Source organism: Grus americana, chromosome 10, assembly GCF_028858705.1.
Source record: "Grus americana isolate bGruAme1 chromosome 10, bGruAme1.mat, whole genome shotgun sequence".
NCBI lineage: Eukaryota > Metazoa > Chordata > Aves > Gruiformes > Gruidae > Grus > Grus americana.
This window is the reverse complement of record NC_072861.1, coordinates 13,846,297-13,863,241: the sequence shown is the minus strand read 5'-3', so window position 1 is coordinate 13,863,241 and position 16,945 is coordinate 13,846,297. Positions and strand designations below refer to the sequence as shown.

Below are 16,945 nucleotides of genomic sequence, written 5' to 3'. Positions count from 1 at the left end.
ACCCAAAGAACCCCAAACCAACAACGTATATTTTCTACACGGAGCCGCGGGGGCGCCAGTGGAGGAAGCAGCCAGTAGCCCTTTAAACTGCCCACCCTTGCCGGCAGGCCGCGGCGGCAGCTGGCGGCTATTTATACACGGGCGGCGGCAGGCGCTGGGAGTCTTGCGCGGGGCGGTTCCAGTAGCGGGGCCTGGGCCGGAGCTGCTGTAGCCATGGCTTTCACCTCCACCCCGGTGAGCGGGAGCCGCTCTCTCAGTCAGGCCACCGCCTCGCCGCTGAGCCCGACACGGCTGAGCCGGCTGCAGGAGAAGGAGGAGCTGCAGCGGCTCAACGACCGCCTGGCCGCCTACATCGAGCGGGTGCGGGCGCTGGAGGCCGATAAGTCGGCGCTGCAGCAGCGGCTGGCCGAGCAGGAGGCGGGCAGCGACCGGGAGCTGGGCAGCCTGCGGCTCTGCTACGAGGCGGAGCTGGCCGACGCCCGCCGGGCGCTGGACGAGGTCGCCATGGAGCGGGCCACGCTGCAAGTGGAGCTGGGCAAGATCGGCGAGGAGCACCGGCAGTTGCTGAGCAGGTCGGTGCCCCGGCCCTCCTGCCGCACCTGCCTGGCCCCCAGCAGGCCTCCCTGCTGGGAACCACCCGGGGCCGCCTCCTCTTGGGGGCTCTGGCAGGGTGAGGGGAAGGGGCTGATGTTGCTCACAGCTGGGTTGGGGAGGGAGTGCTTGGAGCTGTAGGGTGGCTGGGTCATGGCAATGGTGAGACCCCAAAGGGGTGCTGGGAGGTTGGAGGGTCTTGGGTTAAGAGAAAGCATAATGTCTGTTCTGAAGAACACCTGCTGTAGGGATGCTACTGTGAGTGCCTCCTGCTGTAGTGCTGCTGGGCTGCTCTGGTGCCTCCCTGTGATGGGCATTTGGGGTGTTGGGTGGCCTTATGGGGATAGTATTGCATAGCTGACTGGGTTGGCACCACACCTGTGCTTAAAAACACTCAAAGAGCTGCTATGCTGGAAAGCATCTAGAAAGTTACGAGGGTGAGGGAAGGAGTCTCCGTATGGAGTCAGCTCACATCTTTTTGGGGCTTTTTAGCTCAGACATTGTCTAGAGGGGAATACACAGAGGAGGTAGTCCTGTAAGTAGTATAGCTTACCTGTCCATGATGGTACTGCACAGAAATTGTCTTAGTTGCTTTTAGGTCTTGATTTATGTGGTACTGGGATGAACTGCCTGCTGTTTCGGGCTTGACTTTCTTGCAAGCTGTGTATCCTGAGCCTGGAATCATCTTCTTGTCTAGTGTCACCAAGCCTGGAACAAAGGGGTTCCCCAATATAAGTGCAATCAAACCCTCTCAAAGGAGGGAAGAAGGTGGGTAGTAAAGGGTAGGGAACAAGTGTCCATTCCCAATGAGATTCCTTTATGGATATATACAGAGTGCTAGCATTACTAGTTATTTTAATGCCCCATTGTACTGCTACATTAATTGGCGTCGTGATAATTTGGGTGTCCACAGGTCCCCTAAAGCTTGTTATGAACTTGTATCATAGCACCTTTAGGCACCAGCTTTTTCTTTTAACACTTGTATGGAGCAAATACTGCCTCCTTGTAGGCTCAGTAAGATTTAAGTAGCTGTTTCAATTGAGAATAAAACATGGTTTTACTCTAAGCTTCTGTTTTCAGTTGCTTAAAAGCTCTTGGGCTTGCCTTATTCATGCTGGGTTTTGATTTGTAGAGCTAGTTCATAAATCTAACCAGCCACTTGAGTGGACAGTGAGGGGAGCATAAATGCCAGTTCTAAAACTTTTCTGTTGCTTTCTGGTTGTGTAACTCTGTGGCTTTGTTTATAAAGCTCTAGGCTTGGCAGGTATACAAGCCTCTGGACTGATCTTTTTTTTTAAAGTAACTAGGTCTTAGAAGTGGTTAACTTTACAGCCCATGAGAAATGATACCTAGTACATGCTGCTTTCTGAAAGGACTAGACTGAAGTCCTAATATTAATGAGTGTTTTGTATCTGGGCTGCCTAACTGCAAATGTCTCAGATGACTTGGAACAAACTACTTTGAGGGTATCGTGCCCTTTATATATACACCCTTTAAATAACCTGGAACTCTTATAGGATGGAATGTTACCAGATAACTTCCCCACAGCATTAACCATTGGCTCTTATTAATCACTGATGAGACCTCAAGCTCCAGAAACAATGAAGTGTGCTTGCATTTCAGCTTTTTTCTTACTACTTTAAACAGTGGTAATTGGAAGTAGGCCAAAGATGTTTGGGGAGGAGGAGTTGTGGATAAGCATATCAGTTAGTTTCAGAGCCTGAGGAAGGTCAAAGCAACTACAGTAGCACAGCAGAGAAAGCTAAGACTAGGTGTTTTTTGCACCAGTAAGTATAAATGTGTATTTTGCTACTGAACCTTAAATATGTAGTATAGCAAGCTGAAGCTGCAAGAATGAATTCTGCAAGTGCTGTTAACATACCCTAGTCTTGACAAACTGGAGGCCGTTTCAAACATACCTGAACTCTTTAAGTAAAATTATTTAAATTATCCAGGTCAAGCAGATGTGGCATCTTGATTTACAAGGAACGTGATTGGCAGTGCCTTGAAGTTATTGCTTGCAATTGATGGTCAATAAGTCATGATTAGTTCTAGAATGGTTGGTGTGGAATGTTGTAGAGTACTGTAACTGTTGCTGCATAATAAAGTGGTGTTCTGAACCCCAAACTTGGTTTAAAATGGTAGTAAATGTTCTTGTCAAAGCCAGACTTCTTTCATCTTTAAGAACAGCAATTTAACAACTTGCTTCAGGGTTGTCTGAAAATAATATTTGTGAGGAAAGAATACAGGAAACTTGAACCTGGCTTTTGGAGGCCTGCATAAGGAAAGTGGACAATCGAACAACAGAGTTAAAACACAGATACTAATGGAATTTCAGTCTTGCACATGCTTTGATTGCAGAAGGAAACTTATTTTAGGATGAAACAGTCAATATTATCATTAAGTAGTGTTGTTGATGTATACTTGTTAGTATCATAACTAGTACTCACAATAAGTGGTAGCAGAGATTCCAAAAGGAAGGTGGCTGATTAATATCTAGAGAAGAAAGAAACCTGTAAATACTAAAAAACCTACAACACACTATCTTGTTTTTCATTGTTACCCCAGTAGAGTTCCTTTTTTCCTAGAGTCTGAGTGAAAAAATAAAAAACCTCTGCTAGCAAAACACTTGGTTTTGTTGTGGTCATGAAGTATGGGACACAATCAACAAATGTCTCTGAATAGCAGGGCTAGAAAGTCTTGAGCAGGAACCTGATCTAGCCACATGCCCTAGGCCTGCGTTGGAAGCAACTGTACCTGCATCCTTTCCAGCAGATGTTTGCATAACCCTTTTTTTAAATTCCAGATGATGGAGATTCCAGAATATCCCCCCCAGGCAACGTGCTTCAGTGTTGAACTACTGTTAGTTTCCTCTCCCTAACATCTAACCCAAATATTCCTCCCTGCAATGTAAGCCTGCAACTTCCTGTCTTTTCCACAAAAGGCATGGAAAACAGATTGCCTTTCTCTATGCAGCAGTCTTTCATGTATGTAAAGACTGTCATGTCTCTTGTCATGTTTCTCTTCTCTAGACTAAACAACCCTTACTTTCCAATCTTTCTTTGCAGTCCAAGCTTTCTAGAGCTGATCACTCCTGCAGAATGAATTTGGACTATCTCCAACTGGTCTGCACAGTTATCAACTGGAAAACTCATTGGATGAATTATCACAACTTAGCCACTTGGCAGAACAGATTTTGCTAAAATAAGTTGAATGCTGTATTCTTTGCAATCTCAAATCTGAGTTCCGAGCAGGAAGTCGGATGATGGCAAGGACTTTAGAAGTTAAAGCAGTCTGGGAAGTGATCACCTCTTTCTCTGACAGGAATTTGCTGTGGGCCCAGCACTTCTCTACTGAGGTGCCAAGTAAAAATGGCGACTTCAGCAACTGCATTAGCTATCTAGGTGGTACCTGAGGGCTCTGTACCTCGATATTTGTGTAAGGAAACAGCCCTATTCTGAAGGCAAAGCTTCTCTTACCCTATTACTCTGCCACGGTGTGAAGGGGGGAAGAGTGTGTGAGCCTTCCTGAGGGACAGGAGTTCCTTACAAGAGTGCTCTGAGGGAAGGGTGGCTGCTGTGGGGGCTTGCTGTGCTGTGGCAGGAGCTGAGAGCCTGCAGGAGGCAAAGCCCCAGCTGGGATGAGGGGCTGAGGAGGCCTGCTGGGCCAGTGGCCTCCTGGGGACAAACCCCTTCCTTTGCTGTGGGCAGGAACATCCTGGGGGTGGAGGAATGACACTCTTTGGCAGCCACACCTGCAGAGGAGGGGCTGCTTTGCCCCATGTGTGACCAGCATTGCCTGCCACCCTGCCTCAGGCCAGCAGGCCTTGTGCTGCTTGCACCCAACCTGGCTGCCTGCAGGTGCTGCAGAGCTTCCCTGGGCTGGAGTGCCCTCCATGGCTGTGCACTCCTGGTGAGGGGTGTGTGGGGCTCAGCAGCAGGGTGTTCTCATGGCCAGTGGGCTCTCTGCCAGGAAGCTGGTGGCAGCCTTTGCTTCTGAAAGGAGGTGTCTGTGTGAGCAGCTTGTTTGGTGGTGGCAGGTCACTGGTCTGGTGAATTTGGCTTTGAGTGTGACTAGTCCCTCCCTGTGGAGACAGTGGCCTGTGCTGGCCCTTCCCTCTCTGGTTGGTAATGCCGTGGAAAATAGCTGGCTTCCGCATAGGATTCACACAAAACAAGCTGGAAAACAGGTCAGAAGTCTTTCTGGTTAGACAAATGATACTTGTCTGAGGGGCCTCTCTGGTTTGTTTTTTAAAGCCTATCCTGTGCTCTCACAAGTGTTAACTATTGTTTCAGTTCTGCCACAGATTCCTGTGAAAGTAAACAGATAAACTTTCTCCCTTATCAGCTGCAACTTCTGAGTGCAAAACTTTTGCTTGCAGGAATTCAAAAAAAGAAGCTGATTTCAACCTGGTACAGGCTCGTATGAGAGACCTGGATGCTCAGCTGAATGCGAAGGAAGCCGACTTAGCAATAGCTTTGAATGAGAACCGAAGCTTGGAGAATGACCTTTCTGAATTAAAGGGTGAAGTAGTCACTGTAAGACTTGTTCCTGGAATTTCAACTTTGCCTTTGTTCCTGAAGCTTTTGCTTGTTTTTCCCCAACTAGTTATTGAGATTTAAAAGCAGGGAAAGACTTATCTATGGTGATGGCAAGCAGACAAAAAGATTTCTGCAGTCTTGCTGAAAGCGAATGCTACTGATAGTTAGTCTGTTAAAACTTCCACCTGTTGTAGCTACTTTTAATTGTATTCTATGACCACAGTATGTAATGTTTCTTGTTCTAAGGACAAAGTCAGTTGATGTGTTTTGTACTGCTGTAGCCCCTGTACTATTCTTTAATGTGTCAGCAAAGGGAGCATTTGACAGACCCTGCTTCACTCTGCTTAAATCTAGGCAGAATAAATAAGTTCTGACTACTTTTGTAGGCTCTTGTGCTACTAAAATAAACTCTGGTTGAGTTGCTACTCTATCAATGCATTTCTAAGAGCATAGCTGTTTTGTCTTCATGCTTTAATGTGATCACTGAATAACCCAATTCCAAATTTTTAGGATGAAAACTTAAAAACACCCAACAAACTTGTATCATTAAAGCAGCACACTCCAACACTGGAAGAATATAATAGTTTGTCAACCTAGTTAAGCTATATTTGGAGTATTTCACTTGTTAAGCATCAAACAAATGATATTGAAAGTTAGAGAAGTTTGGGATATTTAGTGTTGCAAAGAAGAGGAATGTGTATGGATGGTACAATTGATTCATCAGAAGTCTACTTTGAGGAGTCAAACTTACCTGGTAGGATTAAGGACTGTTCTGTTTGCATTGTGGGAAATCTGGTCTACATAACAATTAAATAGGGTTTTTTCTGTTGCTGATATGCTGGATCCCACTGAAATAAAACTTAGAGTAGTTAACTTCACAAAGCAGTGTGTTTTGATTGCTGTGGGAAATGAAATTGAATGACCTGTAATAAGTTGACTTAGTTTGGAAGAATGACCTCTTAATTTTGATTACCCTGTCTGTCTTTTCTAGCTGCAGCTGTCACTGGAAGATACCAAAAAGCATCTCCACAGTGAAATGTTGAGGAGGGTGGACCTGGAAAACCATATGAAAACTTTGCAGGAACAAATGACGTTCCAGAAGCGCCTTCATGAAGATGTATGTTTTAGCTTATTAACAAGGATTTTTTTAGGTGTCCATGATACCTGGATGCACTAAAAGCAACATTAAGATGGGCTTTATCCTTAAAAAGGTAGCTAGCTGAGTCAATTTATGACAGTCCACCAGCTAATAAAACCCACCTAACTAGGAAGACTTCAAGAAAGTACACAACCTCATGTTAACTGGCATAGTACCAGTAGGTATCTGGAATATGAGATAATTTTCTCAGGCTGCACTTCTGAAGGTAACTACAATCCCAATACACTACTTTGTGTAACTGAAAGTGCATATATTACAGTTAAAGTTAAATGATTCCAGATGTTTGCTAGAAGCCTAAAATAATCAAAATAGTTAAATCTGCTTTAATAAGCAACTTCTGTTCCCTACCTCCTTAACACCTTTATCAAAGGTGTCTGGTGACCTTTGTGTGAGAAGTCAATATATAGAATTAAAAAACATGTGAATGTAAACCAACTTCCTTTTGACTAGAAAGAATCTCAGTGTGTGGTTTAAGTGATAGGGAATTCCAATTTCTCTAACCAACTGCTATTACTTTTTGAATAAAACAAGAATAGGGGAAGTAACAGTGCTTAAACTAAATCATATATGCATGTGTTCTAAGTATAGAAAAGCAGAGAAATCAATCAAGTTCAAAGAATTAGTCTTAAAATGAAATACAAACTACTGCATTTATTAGTTTAAGCAATGTTGGCAGTGAGGAAGCAAAGCAACACAGTGCAGCTAAGCAAGGTGGAAGTACCTGACCTAATAGATGAATATCTAAGATCTGAATAAAGATGAATTACCATGTACTCAGTGATAAATCTGCTTCAACATTGAATAACTTGCTAAGCTGGTACAGTAAGTCCAGTCTCAAATAAAACTATTTGCTTGCTTATTATCTGAGAAACTTCTTCTCCTAGGAACTCAAGGAGACAAAAAGAGTCCATGAGAGCAGGATAGCAGAATTAATATCTGGCCATCAGAGAGAATTTGAGAGCAAGCTCACAGATGCTCTGCAGGAGCTCAGAAAACAACATGGAGAACAAATTCAAGGATACAAAGAGGAGCTGGAACGAACATTCAGTGCAAAAGTGAGTCTGTAAAAGATGCTAATAAAAATTTTACAATAGAGCTTCTACAAACACTTGGTCCCAAACAAAACTGGTTCAAGCGTAAATACTGTGCCTTTGGGGAGCAATTAGGAATGTCTAATGTAATGAAGTTGATCATAATACAGACTTCTGACAAATTCAGGACTAAGATGTGCTATGTTTGTATTACACAAGTTCAGTATTATTGAATAAAACCTGCTCTACTGATTATAGTTTTACTAAAATGCATGAAACAAGGTATTCTTACAGTTCTATAAGTGCACTTTTAAATGTCCCTTTCCAGTTGCCAGTACTGGATAAGGGAGAGGGCAGCTATGGAAGTAGCTTGGCAGTTTGTCTTCCAGAATTGGTCTGTCACCTCTCTCTCAGCATTAGCCATATATGCAGGAAAAAGTAATACTTTAGGTTTATACCCTTGGTAGGTGAGATCCCAGGGGTTTCTGGGTTGGTTGCAGTGTGTGTGTACAGCTTTGGTATCTTAAGCCTTCTTTAATACTTGGTGCAGAATCACATGATCTGCTACTTTTCTCAACAATACACATGTTCATTTCTTTCTGGTTCTTCTGGCTTTCTCTATACTCCAACTTAGATGCCAACTCAGTGAATTCCTTTAGGTGCTTCTGTCCAGGTTTCCACTGGAAATTCTGTGAGTTCCTTTTGTAGTGTCGTGGCTCTACTATATCCTTTCTTGGAACATCTCAAGGCTGAATTGCTCTAGAAATAGCTCAGTGCTGCTTATAGTGATGCAGGAACTTTTTAGTAACAAACTTTTGGGGAAGAGCAATAACTTGATAAGCATACCTAATATCCTGTAGCCCCATGCTTTGACAAGCAGCTTCTAAGCATATTTTCCATTGTTCTTCTGGAGAATCCATTTACTTCATAGCTATACAAAGTCTTCATGCATCTGTAACTGAACTATCCTAATCCAGCAATTTTCACTACCTGGTTACTGCTGACTTTTTCTGATGTGAATGTCAAACTTGTATAAACCTCCCTGAAAAGCAATGAAAAACTTTCTGACCTGGACTTCATTGATATCTGTGCACTTGGGTAAAACATAACTATTTTCACATGTAAGAGCAGGAAATCACTTGGTTTTCCTTATTTAAGACATTGTCATAAGCAATCAATTACTAACAGTGATTTATCCGTAGATGAAGAATGCTGAGCTATCTGCAGCAAAAAATAGTGACTTTGCCAATGCTGCTCGGGAGGAGCTGATGGAAACAAAGCTGAGAGTTGATGTTCTGACATCTCAAGTTAATCAATATCAAAGCCAGGTACTACCTTTATTTGTATGTCCTTAGAATTTTTTAATTTAGATACTCAATTAAAAATATTGGCCTCTCCTCTTTAATCTTCAGTTATTGTTTAATTGATTTTTCCCTCCCTTTAATTTTAGAATGTTGCTTTGGAGAACAGAATAAGGGAGCTACAGGAGACGCTGGATTATGATCGTGATCTCCATCGGAGGCGTATGGCTGAAAAAGAGAAAGAAATGGCACAAGCCCAGCAGCAGGCACTAGCACAGTTGGAAGAATATGAGCATCTCTTAGATGTGAAACTGGCTCTAGATCTGGAAATAAATGCCTACAGAAAGATGCTGGAAGGAGAGGAACAGAGGTAGGCTATGACACATCCTCATGTGAGGACTTGCTTCATCAAAGATCTCTATGCTCATTAACTATATATTCTTCAGAGTGTGGAGGAGGCAAGAAATAAATATTAACTATGTGATTAGTGCCATAATTTAGTTCTTGAAGCATAATCTTCTGTAGATGGTATTTATATCCCACACCTACCACATGGTGTAGTAAGATGAAGTAACTTGATAAAACCCAACTGATAAAGTTCAAAGGTCCATTAGACATCACTCCCTAGAATCAAACTTTCTCAAAGCTCTGTGCTATGTCCTAGAAATATATCTAAGACAGTGCTTAAGTTTCATGAATGAAACTGGGAAATTTTATCAACTCCTGACTATCCCGATGCTGCCTGGTGAGAACAACATGAACTCAATACATGCTAAGAAGGGTCAAAAACTACTTCCACTAAAGATTGTGTCTGTAGAGGCTTTAAAGGAATACTTATTGCAGTTGAATATTTTCTTATCAACATAAGCTTGCTCTGAACTCTAGGGCTGGGGCTGTCTTCCAAACTTAACAACCTACTTAGCTACTCTTGCCAGTAAAAATAAAATCTTATATTCAAAACTTCATGGAAAGCTTGGATATAAGAAGCTGTTAGGCTTGGCTGTAGTGGGAGGATAGGAGTGAGAAGAAATAAGCACCTCAGATATTCAAGGGGATGTTATCTGACTCCCTCCTAGGCTAGAGCTGTCACCCAGTCCACCTTCACACAGCACTGAAACTCAAGCAACAAGTCAAGGGCGACGGTTCCTGTATGGGAAGAAAAGGAAAATGAAAGAAGCCAAAAAGAGAGGGCATAGTGCTGGATTTAAGACTGTTCAGCATGCTTCATCTTCTGGAAATGTATCTATTGAAGAAATTGATGCAGATGGGAAATTTGTCAGGCTTAAAAACAACTCCGATGAGGTACTCCATTCAAGTCTGCATGGCCTTCATTGCAAAGTATGACTGCTTGTGAACCAACTTGTAGCTTAGGGAGAGATGACACCAGGGAAGGATGAAGAGATGAGGGAAGAGTACTGCCAAACTAAATATAACTGGGGACTAACCTGGCTACTATCAAGAGAAACTAGAAACTAATTCTATTTTTTGGTACTGCAGGTGTTTTATTCATAGGGATGTCTAGGAGGTGCTTTTGCAGGGAGGTACACTGGGTTCTGTGATGTGGAAATCTAACACCTTCAGTTGTTTCTCATCACATTCAGGCTAGCACTATCAGAAGTAATACTTATCATCAAACTAAATAAGGTGCTTAGTAAATTGGATAACAGCTTCTTATTACTTAGAAATGCTTAACAGCTAAAAGGGTGAATAGTGCTGACATCTAATCCACATAGTGTTTATCTGACCAATTAGATAATTCTTTGACTTAGTCTGCAAATCCAGAATTATTAGAATTAATCCTCAGAGCTCCAAAACTTGTGGCTAATAGCCACTTCAGCCTGAGATGCCTTAAACCTTCACAGGCCACTGTGTATATGTTATATGGCCCAAGTTGGTAGATGGGCATGACCAACTTCACTTATCAGAATCTCCCTGATAAAGAGCATCATGATCCCCCTTCAACAGAAGGCAAGAATAGATGTGTCTACACTTGTGGGACTAAGATTAATCCTAAGGAAGTGCTGGGAGAAATCATAGGGAGGCTTTAATGGAAACTTGAAGGCTTCCTCAAAATTGATCAGATTCTCATATGCTACAGGAGTGGGACTAGACTGACCCTTGAGTCTGGAAAGAACCTTGCACTTCTATGATATGGTGTTGGTCTGTAATGCTGAGAGAAATTTCTTGTCCCACAGGATCAACCACTACATGGATGGGTGTTAAGAAGACATATTGGAAGTGTGTCAGATGTAACATACAAATTTCCTTCACGGTTCATTCTTCAGGCAGGCCAAGTAGTTACAGTAGGTAGTGGTTTTGTAAAACTTACTCAGAGCTCTGTTCTTATGTTAGATGGCAATAGAGATTGATGTAATAAGGAAAACTAAATTGATATTGCAAGTGCCTAAAGAACTAAAATCCTTATTTTATGTGGAAAGGGAGATGGAAAAAATCCTTGCAACAACTTGATCTGAAATCCCAGTTAAATTTTTTTTAAAGCTAGATCTTGGATTGAACTTGGAACATCCCAGATTGAGATGCTGTTATTTTGAACAGAATCAATATATTCTAGTTTATTCTTAGGGTTCCCCATACTCCTGGTATTTGATACAAGTTGTGCAAAGGCTGTTACTAAAAGCTTTATTCTGCTACAGTTCAGCAATGCTGAGCTCACGGTTTATGGTACTAAGCTAAATATGGGCCCTAAAATTGTACTCTTAAGTACATTTAGACAATGATCAAAGAGCCTAATTCTACACTCTGCACTCCAAACTCTGTATGAGCTTGCTCAAGAGGTCTGTGAGTGATGCCAGGCTAGAGGCTATCTTGTATACACAAATTGCTGCTGTGAGTATGTCTGTAACTATGGCTTGGTTCTGACTCAAATAGTATGCATGTCCAAGCAAGGCTGCCTCTACCTCAGGTAGAAGCTCTTAACAGCCTTTTCTATGCCAACTGGTTTACAGTCTTCAGGTAGAACATTTAAAAAAAAGACCCCACCAAACCCAAAAAAAAAATTACCACCATTCTTGGTAGATCTGAAAAGAACTAACCTGCCAAGGATCACAGTACAGCTTCTGTTACTGCATGTCTTTGGTATTGGAGTACTTAAGAGTTAATATATATTAGACTGAATGCTAATCTAACTATAAATAAGATTAATCATAATCTCACTCTAAATCTGTTGCAGATCTGGGGTGCAGCTGCTGATGTAAGCCCAGGTCCCAGTGATCTGGTCTGGAAGTCTCAGAAGTCTTGGGGAACTGGGGATAATATTGGTGTTACACTCATCACAGATGATGGTGAGGTAAGTGACAGAGTAGCTTCTATTTTCCTCATGCTAAACTTGTTTGATGTGCTTAATTCTTGAGGGTTCTTGGTGGCAATTCAATTGTATTCTAGGAACTTGCAGAGAGGAAGATAATGCTTGTACCCAGAGAAGAAAGCGGTGAGCAAGATGATGATTATGAAGAAATAACTGGAAGTGGAATGGAGTTTCCATCTCAAGTAAGCTGCCTGAAGTTTAAACACATACTATCAACAGAATCATTCAGTGGTCACTTCTTTTCATTACTGTATAAAATACTTCTGCAAGTATTATCCATACCCTACAACTCTTAATGTTTCTCTTGATGTCAGACCAAAAGAAGAAGAAAAAAGAAATGTTGTTTGGTTTCATGATAGTGGTTCCTGTGAGCATCCTTAAGCAGGTGAGATGGTGAGAATCATGCTTGTCATCTCATAGAAAACTTGCTTCATTTATAGTGCTGCAGCCTTTTATCCTATGTAGGATATAGCTTGCATGGCTTTGCATCAGAAGCGGAATTGATGTTTTGCTTATTCTCTGGTTGAATATGATCAAATAGTAGCATTAATTGCTTGGTCTCTTATTACTGACACACTGAAAAACACTACCTTTAGCGTCTGTTCCATGTAAACATCTGACTATGAATAAACTTAAAAGCTGTTACCACAAGAACAGTATGCAAATGCTAACCAGAAATACTTTATTTCTGTGGGATGAAGTGACTTATCTGACATTCCAGTTTCCCTGACTATTAAGATAACTTAAACTCACACTGAAGAAACCTAGTATTTCCATTCAGAAGGATTAAAAGGCTGAAACCAAAGCACATTGATTGCTTAAGTCCCTCTTAAATTCAGGTATGACTTTGAGGCACTTCTCTTCCAGCTCATTTCCAGGAACTCCTTTTTTTTTTTTTGTCCTAAAAAAGTATCTCAGCCATGCTTCAGTCATAAATACTCCCTTCAATACTTTCCAAGTGGAGCTTCAGCACAGATGCAGGTCATGCCAATGGAATGAACATAGTCAAATAGAGTAAGCATGTTTTGTCTTCAATATACTTACAACTCTTCGGCTACAACTTGCATATTGTAATGCCCTGTGAAAGACTCTCTAGCCCCTCCAAATGGATTTTGACTGATCATGTTACAAGTCTGAACTTTGGCATATTGGATGCTCCTAGTGTATTTCACTAGGCTAGTAGCTGGGTATCTGTAATTGCTGAAGTAGTCTAAACCAGAACTAATACAAAGCTTTAAATTGGTCATAACTGAACAATTATGGACTGTACCCAACTCCTGTGGTTTTTCTTGACTTGAAATAGCACTGAGTCCCTTTTGCTAGTACAAATGCCAAGGCCTAAAGAGCAAGGGGATGCCTAGCTAAAATTTCATTCTCTCCCTTTTGCTGACACAGTATGTTGAGCTACAGCAGCTCTTGCTAAAACTGATTCTACATAGTTACAAGGAGGACTTGCATCTTACTGCACTAGGTCTTAAAGCCACTGCCATTTCCTAGATATTTTCATGATATACCTGTGTGAAAATGTAAAAGTACCTTAGTACTGTCTTTCTGAAGAAAATGTACCTAAGAACAGGCAGTTACTGCCTGCTGCTTGGTTCTTTCCTTATCCTTCTTTCAAAAAGAAAATCTGGGTAAATATCTATACAGTAATACCATCTGGCTTGAAGGAGGTTTATTGAAGTCTCCTGATTTACATGCATGTTCTTGTAATATTTTTGATGTCTCACTGAAGGAGGGTGAGACCCTGTTAAATAGGCTATTGAGAGAGGTTCTATAATGCTCTTCTGGCCTTTGGGGCTCTTGCTGCACAGCATACACCAAAATGGTTGAAGTAACACTAGTGGAAGCTTTAGGCTTTTATAAGAGACTTAATACAAGTTTCTTCATGTTTGGAGTAGGGCCTCTCAAGTTTTCTTTAAGGTTCTTTATCTGACTTCACTAATAGTATGGCTTGTTTGGCAATCAATGATGAAAGCAAAAGTAACTTTTTTCCTTACACCTCTAATCTGTTTTATCAGCAACTTTACAGTACAGTTGTGTGCCACTTATGGTAAGAATCAATCCTAATACTCCCACTCAAATGTTAATGTCACTCCTGTCTGCTGAATTCCTATCAAACTTTTGTCATTAGTACCTATATGCTTCTGCTGCATTAGTAGTACTGAAATAATGGCAGCTTAGTAAAACACAGTTAACTTCTTGCATGTTGTAAAATGATGCAAAGAAAGCATGCTGTGCTTTAAAGGAAAACAGGGTTTCCATGGGTTTTGCTTCTGCTTTTACCATTCTAACTAGGATAGCATGAATGTGCATGCCACATGTTGATAGCTCTTAATTAAGAAAGGTATAGGCTCATGTATTGCATGGACTCAAAATTCTTAAAAGCTTGTTGATTTTTTTTTTCTCCCCACCACCCCTAAACCATCTAGTATAGTTAAGGTACTGCCTCTTGAAAACCTGCTGTGCTTTATTAATAAGCAACTAAATCTACACAACACTAAACCCTCCCATACCTACATGAAGATCAGGTAGGTAATCAGCAATAAATACTGTCTATACAGGTGCTAATTAGCTTAATGTCTTAATGATTTATTTCTGCAGCAAAATGAGGATCCTAGCTGTTCTGTCATGTAGTGTGGACACAGAGATGATCATCTGAAAACACTTCTCAATCCCAGGTGACATAGACTACATGTGTTTTGGTATCTTCTGCAATAACTGAAACTTGGAATTCAAGTCTCCCATCTGACCTCTTTGTAAGAAACATTGTCCGTAACATGATGAAATTTCCTACCTTCTGGTACTGGACCTTGTTCTTGGATTCACTGATATAAAGAGCAGTAGAATACAAGCTCTATGTGAAGTTATTTTTACTTTAACACAAGGATCTGGTTTCTATGACCTGCTGAAACAGGGGAGGGTACACAGTTTACAAAACTTCTAAACATATGCCCTAGAAGGGTGCTAAATACTTGACAATGAGCATGAGGCTGCCTCAGCCTGATATGGTGTTTCTGCAAAGGGGATAACTTGTTTCAAGCCTGAGTGGGAAACTACATGGGCCAGATCACACCCAAGGTTACACCCTAAGCAAGGCTGAACTTGGCTGCAGTAATCAGCACTCTTCAGGATAGTGTTGTACTGGAGACACTTCTAGCTCAGATCCTGATGCTGAAATATATGAAACTGGTCTAGATTGCTTGCTAGAGAACATCCCAGAGTTTAAAACTAGAAGTTGTAAAAAATATTCTTGTCTTATTACATGTACTGTACTCTAGCACTTGGAAATCTACCTGTTTCAGTAATATATATTCTTAGATACAGTATATCACAGCATAGCTGCATTAAACTTAACTTGGACAGATGTATCCTGTAAATGTGAAGAAAAAATCTCATTCCAATAGAGAAGGTACTGCAACTAGCAACATTAGCACTCTGGTCCCAACAAGCCAGCTTTTTAAGGTGCTAGAGAAAAAAAGACTAAAAGAAAAATCAAAACTAGGAAACACTAACTGTAGTAACAGGTACATCAAAAATACCTGCTCTTAGAACCCTTATGTACTAAATCTCTGCCGTACGGCTTGGTGTATGTCTAATGGGGCAGTTGGGGGAATACTGTCTCTTGGCCAGTATGTAATTTACTGTAACTACAGTAGCTCTGTAGTCCATGTAAGGCCTGACCTGTAACCCTCAGAAACCAAGCAGTCAGCCTCTGGGGCCAGTGCATTCAATTATTCTTAGCCTCTTTTTACTAAACTGCTTACCTTACCTGCTGGCTCTGGTAAAGAAAGGGCCTGATGAGCCACATCACTTCTTTACAAGTGTGGGGGGAATAGCTGAGATTGCTGATTTCTCCAAATGTTGGCATAGTTTGGGGGGTTTTTTGACTGTCTCTTGTCTTGCCAAAGTATTCAGTTCTGAATTTAAGACCTGTTCTATCTTAGGATGCAGTTGTTAAGAGTTTAAGCTAGTATAAGGAAAGCTTCACCTTAGTTATTTAAAGTCTAGTTTTGAGACATCAACACTAGATACTGGTTTAATACTTGCATTTGAGCAGATCTGAATTCTTGTTGTACCTTATGGGCCCACACAGAAATAGATGCTGCTATAACCTTGTTATATTTATCTTGATTTCTTAAACTTTTTTAATTAATAAAGATATTTTTCATGAATATAAAAGCAGTCTTGGAGTTTAATATTTGCAGGTTAAATAATAAAGTTCTGTTTGTTCATTGATCTTAAGTTAAAAGACTTTGAAGCAATAAAACTGGTGAGTTTCAGGAAAATTCCCTTCAGAAATACTGTCCTGCCCTGTTTTATGTTCATCAGTGAATTTTTCAAATAAAGCTCAACTGCTATGAACTTAAGAGGACTCTTCAATATTTCAAATGAAACTTTTTCCTGGCACAAGGGAAGGGTGGTATTAAGCAACAACCATGAAAGATTTGAACTAGTGTACAAGTCTTGATAGGAAACAGCAGTGGTAGAGGTTGCTGTTTGGTAATGCCATCACTGGTCTAGGACAAGACCTACTTCTGTACAACCTACTGGGCCCTTTATGAAACTTATTCTTAGCATACACTCTTAAAAGGCACATGTTAAAGAACTGATTCTCTGATGTACAAATTGTCTGTGGGGTAGCACACCTTAAAGTGTGGTTTCCTATGACCCTTCTCTATAGTTATTCTAATCAATAACTGTATAGTGCTTTTTTGGCTTGCTTCCAGCTTACTACTGTTGCATAGCTGCTCCTGTCAGGTGAGACATCCATTGCTGCTCAGCAGGAGCTCTATACTAAATGGCAAGTTGCCTACTGCAAAATTCAAACCTTTATATGTGCACATGCATGCTTGTGCAGATGCAATTCTTTCCTCTAGGGAATTCTGGTGGGGTAAAAAAAGAGATTTCAATGCCTCTTTTCTTGCCTGCTGAGACCTGTCTGATAAAGGGGGGAAAAGCAAAAGCAGCTGTGAATCCCAAATACTTAAACCTTT

The 16,945-nt window shown here is 41.1% G+C and overlaps 1 protein-coding gene across 6 annotated transcripts; it reads left to right on the top strand.

Moving 5' to 3' along the window:
- The first annotated feature begins 161 nt into the window (after positions 1-161).
- Positions 162-16,130, top strand: LOC129210890 (lamin-L(III)-like). 6 transcript variants are annotated; one of them, XR_008578652.1, is made up of 13 exons: positions 162-572; positions 4,973-5,129; positions 6,124-6,249; positions 7,176-7,346; positions 8,525-8,650; positions 8,773-8,993; positions 9,700-9,925; positions 10,819-10,926; positions 11,814-11,930; positions 12,026-12,130; positions 12,263-12,333; positions 13,970-14,001; positions 14,553-16,130. XR_008578652.1 is itself a non-coding variant. In XM_054837235.1 (12 exons), exons 1-11 carry the CDS (start codon positions 214-216, stop codon positions 12,302-12,304), a joined length of 1,758 nt encoding a protein of 585 aa, XP_054693210.1. In that variant the 5' UTR covers positions 162-213; the 3' UTR covers positions 12,305-12,333; positions 14,553-16,130. The 6 variants fall into 6 exon arrangements, 3 of the variants coding, with proteins under 3 accessions (XP_054693210.1, XP_054693211.1, XP_054693212.1); XM_054837235.1 differs by lacking the exon at positions 13,970-14,001; XM_054837236.1 differs by having other exon boundaries at positions 13,970-16,130.
- The last annotated feature ends 815 nt before the right edge of the window (positions 16,131-16,945 follow it).